Source organism: Mytilus edulis, chromosome 9 (genome assembly GCF_963676685.1).
Source record: "Mytilus edulis chromosome 9, xbMytEdul2.2, whole genome shotgun sequence".
Classification (NCBI taxonomy): domain Eukaryota; kingdom Metazoa; phylum Mollusca; class Bivalvia; order Mytilida; family Mytilidae; genus Mytilus; species Mytilus edulis.
Genome location: NC_092352.1, coordinates 60,320,020 through 60,333,858, shown reverse-complemented (window position 1 = coordinate 60,333,858; position 13,839 = coordinate 60,320,020). Strand labels below are relative to the sequence as shown.

General features: G+C 33.0%; 1 protein-coding gene across 1 annotated transcript; it reads right to left on the bottom strand.

Annotated features, from left to right (window-relative positions):
• Positions 1 to 262: 262 nt before the first annotated feature.
• LOC139490089 (17-beta-hydroxysteroid dehydrogenase type 6-like) lies at positions 263 to 5,868 on the bottom strand. The gene is made up of 5 exons (XM_071276941.1): positions 5,599 to 5,868; positions 2,523 to 2,732; positions 1,844 to 2,026; positions 1,319 to 1,451; positions 263 to 620 (listed from the first exon to the last, which is right to left on the bottom strand). The coding sequence occupies exons 1-5, from the start codon at positions 5,720 to 5,722 to the stop codon at positions 263 to 265; spliced, it is 1,008 nt and encodes a 335-aa protein (XP_071133042.1). The 5' UTR covers positions 5,723 to 5,868.
• Between the last annotated feature and the right edge of the window lie 7,971 nt (positions 5,869 to 13,839).

The following is a 13,839-nucleotide window of genomic DNA, read 5'->3' as shown; positions in this document are numbered from 1 at the left end:
TAAGTCTTATGAAACCATGCAATACTTACTAAAAACCTGACATTTTAACACATAATTATAGAAATCTAAACATGTGTAGATGTTAAACTTGATTAAAACGTGCACAGAAAAAAAATCGTGTTTTCCATGCGAAAATTACAATCAGTACTGTACACGTCAGTCTATAGGCTTTAGTGTTATGACGTCTTATCAATTTGTGAAGAGACAATAAGTGGACTAAAAACCATTAAAGACAAAGTCGAACGAGGCAAGAACTTATTATCTAGCTGTTTTTATTTAATGTAGTCATTTGACATGGTTTGCTGATATATTTCATTACAATCGAAACTGTTAAGTCTTGAATACTGACTGGCAATATGGAATATATAAAACTCTCAAATGAAGTACGAAACCCCGGTACATATCTAGTGTCAGGATTCTGGTAACAAATGGCATCCTCCATTGCGTCAATTACTTGCGCAATGTCTTTGTTGGCAGTTAAATCTAGTATATTTTCCTTTATTTTAACAAGAAAATCGTTAAAATAATGTTCTCCGTATGCATTTTTAATCTCGTCTGGACACTGTTCCCATAACTCTTTGTTTTGTGCGATAATAACATTTTCATCAGTTATATTTGTTCTGTAAAAATATCATAAACATTAATTAACTTAATATCATTGATCATCATTGCAAGTTTACACGTGTATAGTCGTCCATTGTTATTATGTATACACAAAAACCTTGAAATCTAAGTAGGAAATTAACTCTAAAAATGTCTTACATTTGGCAAATTATGTGATCTTACGATGCAGGCAAGTTTGTGTTTGTCCTTTATCTGTTGAACTCAAATATTAACCGTAAACTGTGTTCCAAAAAAAGAGAACAGGCATAACAAATAACGTACAATAATCTACCGAGGTTTGCCGAGTGGCAAAATTGACTCACTGGCCGGAATTATTTTTCCTGAGATACCGATTACAGAGCTAATTCGATATATTTTTATTTACCATTATAACTTGTTTTGTTTGATAAAAGGTGCGTACCGATTATTCTTGCTTGTCTTCGTAATATCCACATGCTCACATTAGCAAAAGTCAACAAAGGAAAAATCTTTAAAACTAAATATGCGCATTTTTATTTCGTTTTCAAAATTACTGCCAAGATTATAACTCCATCATAGCTTCATGCAAAGTTTACAATTGGTTTGCCCATTGAAAATTATGTTTAAGTATTTTTATACTTGGCTTAAGCTTACACGTCGGTCCTTCAATTTCAACTTTATTGAACCAGTTTTCGTCAGATTCCGCTAATGACCTAGACTGTATACTTTTACTTACTTGTACATGCTTGGTTCTATTGTGATGACCTTGACATTGAACTTTTGCATTTCTCTTCTGAGACATTCTGAAAATCCTATTACACCAAACTTTGTGGCAGTGTATGCGGAGAAACCTGGTAAACCATTCCTTCCTAAATATTAAAACAGTGTGTTTAGGGACAGGTAGAATTTTTTTATTATGCATCATTTTAATTGCCATTAGCAACATGTCGAGCATCTTTGCTAACCAATGGTTATGATCCAGTCCGCTCCTCTTCAAGTTGGACTGGATCGGAATCCTTGGCTAGCGAAGATGCTCGTCGAGTACCAGTAATTGAGAAGGAACCGACAAACGACATGCAGATAGCTTATATGTTGTTTTTCTTTATGTGTGTTCATCCTGATTGTCTTTTGAGTGTCTGAATAATAATACAAAAATTGCTGTTCACGTCAGAGTTCATGCAAAAAAGGGTCCGCTTAAGCCTTTGCTGAACGATTTAAAAATACAAATATATTACGACTGATTGTTAACGCGTTACATTACCAGCAAGACTTGCAACAGTGACAACACGACCTTGAGTTTTTCTGACGAGCGGTAGAAAGGCTTTAGTCACTCTGATTACACCAGTTAGATTTACGTCAATCATGTGTTGATAGACATCTAATGGACACCATTCACATTCGACATAAGATGCTACACCTGCATTGTTTATAACAGCCCATAATCCTACAAAAATAGAAGAAATGTTTAATTGGTTTTCAACATTCGTAACATCAATCACACATTATTGTGTGTTTGTTCATTGGCTTTGCCTGGCGTGTGAATATATATAAAAGTATAGTAACGTAAACCTCGTTTAACCAAAAATTATTCACTCCAAATACCTCTAGAAGCATTCTTGACCAATCATGTTAACGTATTTCATAATATGCAAATCATATAAGAACTATAGTAACACATATATATTTGTGTTGATCTTGCCGTTTGTCTTTCGACCATTGTTGTTTTGATGATTTCTATGTTCTCTGATTGACAAGTCTATGTTCATGGTTTTATGTAGTCTGTTTTGCAACCCAATGAACTTTCAGAAAACGACGGAATTTTGGCATGTTTGGATTGTTTGTTTTTTTGTTGTTTTTTTTAGGTTTTTTTAGGGGGCGGGGTGTCAGTCTGAAAGATTTCACTCGGCTTAAAATTTGAGTACTGACATATTTGCACGAACCTTTATCTTGAATTGTATCTTCGACAAACTTTAATGCATCTGAGACATCTTGTTCTTTAGTTACATCTATTTGTACTGGATGCACACTTTTTGAGAAGTTTGCAAGTTCTTTTGCACCTACTCCGTTGATATCTAAACAACCAGCAAACACCTGGAATCCTAAAGTGCTCAACTGTTTGGCTATATGGTAACCAAAGCCTCTGTCGCATCCTAGAAGAAAGACATGATTGCCGTCACTTTGAAAATATTATGTTTTGTAATTTCCCCCCACTGCCCTGTTTTCTTTTCTACTTTTTCCAAGACCAATTCCTGCCTTGTTACCCCCTTTATAAAACATTCCTTTTTAACCTACTGTATATCACATCTCAAGAGAGCGTCGGGGAAAACACATTTACGATATATACATTGTAACCGATTCATCATGAATCGACCAATACGTGTTTACATTGGTTCATTTAGGGGGCATAGAGAGCGTATGCTCCCCTTTTATTTGAAAATATATAAATTTTAGCATAAAATCGTCCTATTTTATTTCTCTCGCTTTAAGGAATTATACATCTCCAATCATTGTAGACCGTTATCAAACAGACATAGCAAACATACTGTCTGTGAGTATTCAATTCAATTCAATTCAAATATTTATTGCCATGTAAACTTTAAACACTAAGTTTGTGACATACAAAATAATAAGCAATATAACTATATTTCACATATATATATACACAATCATTCATTTACAGTAAATATTCCAGTGTCCCCTGTCCTCAGTTCTAATGACCTTTTTATGTAGGACCCCAATTTATTTACTTGTGATGGTGTTGATGGATTGAGTATAAAAATCAACTTTTCTTCATCAGATAAATCTTTAACAGAAAAATTAAAATCCAAATAGTACTGTATTGCATTGCAATACAAAGTCCCCTACCGGTTACAAATTCATTGTAATGGAACGAAATTCTAACTTGATCTATAACATGTCATGGTGTAACTACATAAAATAACCAACAAACCTACAACTAAATTCTTCAAACATTTTACTATTAAAAGAAAAGGGAAAAAAATGTCATTTATCTTAATACAATAACTTTTAAAAAAATGAGTTATTTCCCTTTGAACAGAACTCTAGTAATTAATAAGTAAATCATTAAAAATTTAAAACTAGATAAAGGGCTGTAACTGAAGGAGAAAAGCATACATCGTAAAAACCGAACTTGGCATGATGAAACAGACAGACAGACAGACAGACAGACAGACAGACAGACAGACAGACAGACAGACAGACAGACAGATACTTGACATGATGAAACAGACAGACAGACAAGACAGACAGACAGACAGACAGATCGTGAATATATATGTATAGGTCTCTGGTTTCAGACAAACAGAAACGAGTGACAGTGAAGTCTGTTGTAAAAAATTGAAAACAACACGTTTAATAATTTTTTGTGTCCGAAGCGCCTTTCTGGATTTACATTCATCAGAAATTCGAACGTTCATAGGCAAACATTTGAAATCCGAAGTTGTATAAGTACCGAAACCGTTGAAGAGCTATATGTCAAAAATAACTAAAATAAATAGCCAAATTCATCTAAAGCCAACTTTGCCTGACGGAGTTGAATTCTTAGTTTCTTCATTATTTCAAAATTTATAAACGGACAATTTTAGTAAAGTTTGTTAAATCATGTCAGTGACTACTCAGCTGATGATACCCTCGGGATCTAATAGTCCACCAGCAGAGGTTTGATATATCTCCAAAGCTCGTGACCGGTTTCAAATGTAACTTCTCAGTGTAACCTGGGACTATTATACCAATTAACTTTAACAGTTTTCTATCGGCTGACTTGTTTGCAGAAATCTATTGTGAATAGCTTACATGTACCAAATGCTAATTCACTACGTGATAAGCTGTCAATCAAACAAAAAAATCAATAATCCTGCTATCGGGGCATTGAAATCTCAATAGAACGATCAGTTTCCAGTCCCGTTAGTATAATAGTCCTATTTTAGGTGTAACGTGCCTTTTATTTTCATACGACCGCAAAAAAAAATTTTGGGAGGTATAATAATAATACTGGTATGATGTAGTCTGCGTCGTCGTCTCCATCGTCGTCTGAAGACACATTACTTATAGGTTTCCGGACAATAACATGAATGGATCTCTTTGAAATTAAATAAGAAGATTCAATACCACAAAAAGGAAGGTTGGCATTGATTTTGGGGATGATGGTCCTAACCGTTTAGGAATTAAAAGCATTAAGCAGTTTTTTTAATTTCAGGGTAATAACTTGTGTATAAGTATTTCATTTCCCCTGAAATTGTACCACAATGATTAATACCACAAGTAAAATGTTTGGATTCATTTTGGAGGTTATGGTGCCAACATTTTAGGAAAATACATATCATAAAAGGAAGGCTGGGATTAGTTTTGAGGGTTATTAGCTCATTAATGCATAATTAGGGGCCAAAAAAGGGTAAAAAACAAGCACTTTTTTTTTCTAATTTCCAGACATTAATTTGTGTTTAACATGTCTAAGTATATGGATCTCTCTGAAACTGTTATACAAGGTTCCATACTACAAAGGAAAGGCTTGAATCGAGTTTGGGTGTAATTGCTCCTAAGGGGTGCATGGGATTTACAAAGTTTGGAGGGTTCTAATTTTTTAAGGGGTTTAATTTTTTTTCAAATTTTTGAAAAGTTTCAAGAAGAAATAGATTTGTAAGATCTCGAAATTTGTTTTGATATCGTGTCACGTCACTTTTCCTCACAATGCATGTTTCGTAACGGGCCGAACAATAATTAAGTGTGTAACATGCCAAAAATTATATTAGAACTTTTTGAGTTATCTCTCTTTGAATATATAGAATTCAGCAATTGAAGTTTTGTAACATGTCAAATACAAGATCACAATCCAAATTCAGACAATATCAAGCTTGAATATTGTGTCCAAATTTGCCCCAAATATTCAGGGTTCAACCTCTGTGGTCGTAATAGGTTACGCTCAGCGAAGCATTTTTTAAAAAGTTAAACTACGGGTCAAGAAATAGCACCACAACAATGAATTTAAAAATAGCATACCTGTTATAAATACTGATTTGCCATTTACTTGGATTTTCCTGTTTCGTCTGAGTTTGTAAACAAATATAAGAAGACTAACGAAAAGTATGATAATAAGAATCACTCCATAAACACAAATATGCATAGCGCAGTCATAACATATGCTTCACATGATAGTTAATTAATATTCATTACTTGTTATTGTAGTTGTAACGAGAACGACCGAGTAGTAACGATTGTTAATTGATTAATCTTTTGATAAAAAGTCATCCATTGACCAATCAGAACCTTTTCAGAAAGTCATGTTTTATCTTGTTCTTTATTTGGTTTTCCGATAGACCTGTGACGGATTTTTCTCGGAAACCGATTTTTTATTTAATATTTTTATCAGACGAGTGCTCTCCCCTTGAAAAATGGCATCGCCTTCTCCAGATCCAACATTTACAAAAGAAGAAATAAAAAGGAACTTATTCAAATCACCAAATGTCGAAGCAGACAGAATGACAGGTAAATCTATTATCCACACCATTAACTTTAACTAATTATACGTCTTTGTCCACATCCACTAAAATTTACACCGAACTGAAGTGGGTCTCAATAAATATATTTTTATATCTAGTCCAAATAATTATGAAGTCTGGCAAGGCGATTATAATTTTTTTCTGGGACGCCTTCGGTTGTAGGAAGGCGTCCCAGTAATAAAAAATTAGATTTGAATTTAAATCACGTGTGGACACAAAAAAAATAATTAAATAGATAAATAGCCAAATGATGAAAAGAAAATATGAAATGACAAAATGTACCCACACAAGAGACAGATTATTCGGTCAAAAGCTATTCCAAATAATTAATTTCTGGGACACCTTCTAAATTAAAATAGCCTTGCCAGACGTCATTATATTTGGACTAGGTTTAAGTGTGACACAGGATTGAGGATTTTTTGTAAGCGTGACACCTGAAAGTCAAATTATTGTGTTGTGAAAACAGAAAATGAAGTCTAGCGGGACAAAGGAAATTACAAAATGATAATTGCTTATGTACATAGTGTAAGCAGGATACGAGAATCTGACATAACAGGAATCCGGGATCTGAGACCCCCTGAACGCTAAAGAAAATTAATATTGTGCACTAATTTCTGACATTCATGGGCACAAACGGTAAGCTTTCGGGTCGATCCGGCCCCACGTCGATCCGGCCCAAGTCGATCCGTCCCACGTCGATCCGGCCCCAATAAAAAAAAATATTTCTAAGGAATAAAAATAAATATATATTAATTGTAATTCATAAATGTTTATTATTTTTATTATAATGTTAAAGGTGTACGGTAAAAAAAAGTAAAAAAGGCCTTCGAAAAATATTTTCTTTAGATGAGTATAAAACAACTACATGTAGGTTGATTATGTCTTTATTACAAGTTTTCAAGATTATTGGGTATAATTATATTAAAACGTATATAAAAGAATTCAGACATCAACATTAATCAGCAGTAATTAGCATTTTCTTTCAATTGACTGTGATCCTAACAAGTCTGTCATCTTGTGTAACATATAATAACAAATAGTTACATACATGAACGGTACAAGCCGATCCCCAAGCTGATATATATAAACTTTGTTTTTCTTTTTAAGTTCTTAAAATTTCTAAAATTGAGAAATGTTGTTTGATTTGCCGAATCCTTTCTATAACAGAGTGCTGGTATTATATTTTAGAGTGTGAAAACGTGCATTCAATGTCATTGTTTTCTTGTTTTCTTGCAATAAAGAATAATGGATACTCATATGACTTTTTTTTTATCTATTCAAAATATTGTCAAAATAAGAAAAATATATTGACTTTATCCGATGTTACAAAAAAAAAAGTGTTATAGAATACGGAGTGGCTATTTGTCCGGCTAGCCGGACGAATAGTGCCAGGGCTATTTGTCCGGCCATTGCAATGCGCATGTCATATAATGTGCTTTCGGAAGTGTGTGTAATATTATCTTCAGTAGCACAGAGGGGGCGCGTGTAATCCGATCACTGATTTTCAATTTTAAGATCATGGCTGAAAACGGCGATATCAATATTTGTGATAAACCTTGCAGTTTTCGGAATTTGACAATGAAAAACGATAGCATGAACTTCAAAAAATGATATAATCTTATGAAAGGGACTAAAGAAAGGGGGGAGGTTACAACCTTGAAGTGGGGATGTTGATATAGGATTACGTAACTTTAATTAATCAGTATTGGATTGAATTAAGTGATTACGAGTGGCATTACCTTAGTTCACAATCATCAGACAACTGTAACGTTGAATAAACAATTATAGACTAATGATTTGATTAAATAAGTCATTATTATGCGTTAAATTTTATAGGTCCATTGGACTGTAAATATTTATTTAGCTATTCTGTGTGTGAACTGAATAAAATAAAATAAAAATCGCCATGAAATTCAAAGTAAAAGTTATCATTGAAAATAACTTCATAATTTAAAAATGTAGAAACTGCGATACAAACAGACACAATAACACTAAATTTCGTATGGATTTAAAATAGTTCGTTAACTGGTACTCCAATACTTCAAAAGATTTTCAAGATTTTATTCATAACCTCAGACACATACTTGTGTACAAGAGGACAATATATACAAACATATTAAGATAATACATAGCGAGACAGGACAAACGAAACACAAATACATAGTATATTTTAAAGGCAATTGGTATAATTAGATAAAGTATTTTATGATTTTCTTCACAAAAATTGATAAATTCCTTTGAACTTGTACGTTACAAATAGACAACAAGCCAGTGAACTTGTTCTTGCTTGGATTCATTACATAGTAATTTGGTATAAACTTTGATCTAAGAGCAGAAACATCAGCATTTTTACAGGTAAACAATATATGAAACTCATCCCCTATTCCCTCATTACATAATGTACATATTCTATTTTCCCTAGCGATCCCCGCCCATCTACCCGTCTCAATAGGTAACTTCAAATTCGAGCATCGAAGTTTAGATATGTAATATCTGTCCTTGGGTAATAATCGCAATAGATACGGTTCCAAACCAAACTCGAGTTATAATAAAGAATAGAATTCACCTCTAGATGCATTATGTATCTGCGAGAACCAATGCTGATAGTACTGATCTGTTAATCGCTGTTTAACCATACTTTTTAACCAATCAATATTTACAACTAATTGATCGTTCCATATAAAACTTAGACCTGTATCATCAAATATAGATTTTACATATTGAATCCATTTAAATTTGGTAGGATTATTTTCATGTAGCTTAATCATAAGTCTTAGAAGGATATTTGACAGTTTGCTCTCTGTTTTAATAGTTCTGCACCAAAATGATGCCATCCTAAGTTTTATAGTGATATCTAACGGAACCCGCCCTAATTCCCCGTAAACCATAAAATTTGGTGTACTGTTCCGAACACCAAGAATATTTTTACAAAATTGCAAATGCATTTTCTCAATATTCTGTTTATTTTCAAAACCCCAAACCTCTGATGAATATAATAATATAGGTGCGATTACAGCATCAAAGAGTTGTAACTGAATATCAATAGGCAATGATATATGTTTTATCTTCCTGTAGAGAGCAAACATTGCTTTTTGTGCTTGATCAAAAATCCTTTTTCTAGCAGTACAAAAATTACCGTTATAGTTAAAAGTTATTCCTAAATAATTGTAAGAATCTACAACTTCTATAGCATTACCATATATATGAAAATCAAAGTTGTCTCGTACCTTTTTTTTACTAAACACAATAATTTTTGTTTTATCTATATTTACTTCGAGTTTCCATATGTTACAATATTGTTCAAAAACATCGAGTGCATGTTGTAGTTCTTCCTTACTATCAGACATAATAACAGTGTCATCTGCGTACAGAATTACAAAGATTTTAACTAATACTTGTAACAACTCTTCACAGTTTTTAGAAATATATTCTAAATCTTTAACATCATTTTCCACAAAAAAGTTTTCTAAATCATTTAAAAATACTGAAAACAAAAACGGTGATAAATTTTCACCCTGCCTAACACCAACACCACAGTTGAAGAAAGTTGAACTTTGGTTACCATATCGAACACATGTCTTTATATTTTGATACATATTATAAATAACTGTAAAAATTTTCCCAGTAATGTGAGATTTTTGTAACTTTTGCCATAACCCTGTTCTCCAAATAGTGTCAAATGCTCTCTTAAAATCCACAAATGTGCAAAATAATTTTTTGCCCATTGAAAAAAATATAGATAAAATTGAATGCAACACAAAAATATTATCGGTAGTTGAAAATCCCTTTCTAAATCCAGCCTGAGATTCTGATATAAGTTCAACTTCATCTGAGAAACTATTTAATCTCTCATTTATTATTGATGAAAAAGTCTTTCCTAAACAAGAGTTTAATGTTACACCTCTATAATTTGCAGGGTCTGCTTTTGAACCTTTATTCTTAAAAATAGAATCATAATACCAAGAGACCATAACTCTGGAACTATTCCTGTATCTAATACTAAATTAAAAAGTTTAACATACATTGGCATAAGATCATGTACAGTACATTTTATATATTCATTAATTATTTTGTCACATCCACTAGCTTTGTCGTTTTTTAAGTTTTTTACACTTTTTAAAATCTCATCTTCGGTTACAGTACCATTCAATAAGTTATACAATTCATCTGATAAATTATGTACATCAAAATTAACTCTGGTTCCTCAGTATTTGAGTCACATCTATTCATATCTTTGAAATAGTCATAGAGAGCTTCAATTCTAACAGTAGTTGTTCTAACTGACAATCATGATCACTTTTAACATTATCTAAAAATTCTGAACACTTTTCTTTTCTCCACTTGACATATTTTTCACTACAAAATTGTGATAGTTCGTCGTTACTATTATATAAAATCACTGGAGCTTGAATAACTACATGTAATTGACAATGAACATCTGAGACCAATGGATCAAATTCCATAATATCGAACTCTTTAACAACTGGAAATAAATTAGATGACAATAATAAATAGTCAATAACACTTGTATCATTACAAGTTTTTTTACCAATACCTTTATCATTACCTACTCTTGAGTTTGCTATATACATGTTATTTCTTTTACATACATTTAAAAGTTTGTGTCCGTAATTATTTGGTGCACAATTACAACTTGTAACTCTGTGTAATGGAATACTGTTTCTAGGTAAATTTTCGTAGTCAAACATATACGAAAGTATATCCTCGTCTGAGTTAAATTCAAAAATATCAACCAGATTCTCGTCCGGTATAATATAGTCTGGTAAACTACCAGTTTTGGCATTAAAATCACCAAAAATAATACAATTTAGACTCTCTATGTTTTTTATATTAAGCATCTCATTTTCTACCTCATCGAATGATTCACTTGTTGAATATTTCGAATTCGATGGTGGAATATAAACACAACCTAGTAGACTATCAGTTTTCTGGTTTATAATAAGTTTTGAAATCTTAACCCACTGTACAAATTCACAATCTGTATTTATAAAGTTTAAATAACCTTTTAACTTATTTCTATACATTACTACAATCCCCCCTGCTTTTCTTTTACATTTTTTTCTAATTTTAGAATAATACATATAGTCATCAGGTATATTTAATATATCAATGTCAGACAGTTTTGTTTCTGTAAACAAACAAATATCATATTTTTTAATCATCTCTATAAATTCAGGACTCAACAGTTTTTGTTTTATACCACATACGTTAAGAAAACAAATTTTTAATTCAGAAAAAATAGGATCCGCATTGTTAGTTCGATTTTCACTTGTGCTGATATCTCTTTCTGTTCCTCTTGCACAACATCCCTATGCACCAGGAAAAGGAGGAGGTGGTCTTTGCTCCATTGGTCGCTGGTTTTGGAACGGTGGTCTATGTGGCATTTGTGGTGGTGGATGCGGGAAGAATCTCTTGTTGTCGATAAACAGTTTATCATCACGTAAATGTGCAACGTGTCCTTTTTGTCTTGCATCCTTCATGATCGGCACCAATTCACGTCTTCTCTGAATAACTTCCGCTGGGAATTGTTCATGGACACGAAACTGAGTGTCCCTTTTTTTAAATTTTTCTCTTGCAGCCGCCATCACCATTTCGCGGTCCTTTCTTTTTTCAAATTTGGCAACGATTCCCTCGGACCTCTATCTCGGCGTGGTTTTAGTCTATGTACCACGTGAAACGGAATATTGTTTTCGATTCCAAGTTCATTTGTTAAAAATGTTTGAAGTTTTTCTTCCGTATTTTCAGGTTGTTTGGTATCAGAAACATCGGGAATCCCGCGAAATATCAAATTGTCTCTCATCGATCGAGTTTGTATATCAACTATCCTGTCCCTTAATTCGTAATTTTCATTTTGAAGTTTATCATTTTCTCTTTTTATAAAATCTACATTCTGTTCAATGACCGATGATCGTATTGATGATTCCTGTATAGATGTATTGTGATTGTTAATTTGTTGTCGCATATCTGTTACGTTTCTGTCTAAATGTTCAAACCGTTGTTCCATAGCATTCATTTTCACAACAATCTCATCGAGTATGTCTAATTTCTGAAGTTTTTGTGAACAGTCTATCATAAAATTTTCAAATTTACTATACATCGAGAATTCAGTTGGTTGAGATTGTGGCGAGCTAAAGCTGAGATGAGTTTGAAGAGGTTGGTTCGCTATAAGAAAATCTGCAGGAGTTGATGGGGGAGCCATAGGATAAGATTGATACGGGGTTCCGATTGAAGTTTGACCGTATGTGTTTAAATGGTTTAAATTACTCGGGTTACCATATAATATGTTGTGAGATGTACTGTTGTCATCCATCATCGATCGGACACTTTTTTCAAATTCCATTTATACTGTTAAAGTTTGTGACAAATTCCTCCAAAATCTAGTTAATTCATATTTTATTATGGGGCCGGATCGACTTGGGGACGGATCGACGTGGCCGGATCGACTTGGGCCGGATCGACTTTGGGCCGGATTGACTTGGGGTCGGATCGGTTTGGGGCCGGAACGACCGGATACCAACGGTAAAACCACATAATATCTGTCAGTCAGAGCTCAGATATAAAAAAGTCTGAATCTGCTTATGACTCATCTAGGTCTGAATTTGTAAGTTTTAGGATTTGTCTCCTTTAACAGGTTTACAGACCTGCCAACTACAAATGTATCCCGATTTTCGCGGTATCATCCCGATTTTCATTCCTTAACCCGAATCCTAATATCAGAATCCTAAAACTAGTTTAAATCCTGATTTTCACCAAATATACCCAAAATATTATTGGTTACCGAATTTGAAGTTTTTCTGATCAATTTTTAAAAATCTATTATTTTACCTGGGGACTTATTAACGACCCTACGCTAATCATGCTAATAAACAATCACAACAGGTGTCATAATTAGTTGTTGTATGTAATCGGATTACCTAATGGGTCATAACAATCCTCAAAATTAATTTGTAAACACAAATTTTGGTCAGACAGGACAGGCTTTCAATTTTAATCAATTTTTCATACGAGCACAATTTACAACGTTTACCATAGTTTCACAACAAAATGGTAACTAACTGAAAGATGAGAACTGTAATTGAACTCTCAAGAAAACATCATTATCTTGAAATCCATTTAAATTTTGAAACCTGTTCACTTCTACTGTTATAAACCTCCGCCAGTAAGAGCACCTCTGAATACAAAGAAAGATAACTCAAATTTTTATCCATTTTCTCATTTATACTGATCAATAAGACTAATAAATCAAAATCTGTATTCATCCTTCTAACTTTAGGACATGTAGGTTAAGGTCTTTTGAGTCATGGTTCCTAGATACGAAGGTCTTTGGAGGGGGGGGGGGGGGGGGGGGGGGAAAGGGGGGTCCCCACTTTGTATCCTATATTTGTGATGCCATTTTTCTCTATTCTTCAGTTATTTTGTAAATTTTAAAATTAGTACAAGAATTATGCAAATAAAAAAAGCCAAGGCCCACAAGCTCATCATTAGTACAAATGTATACCAAAAGATAAAAGAAGAGAATGAGACTATTTTAGGCAGCAACCATTTGATTTTCGGGGGGGGGGGGCTATGGTTTTTTTTTCTGTACAAAACTTTTTTTTTCGCCTGTGGCGAAAAACAATCTATTTTTTTTGCGACAAGTCGAAAAACAATTTATTTCTTTCAATTTTAGCATTACATATAGTGGCAGCTGAGGGGGTAACAAACAATTTTTTTTTTTCAG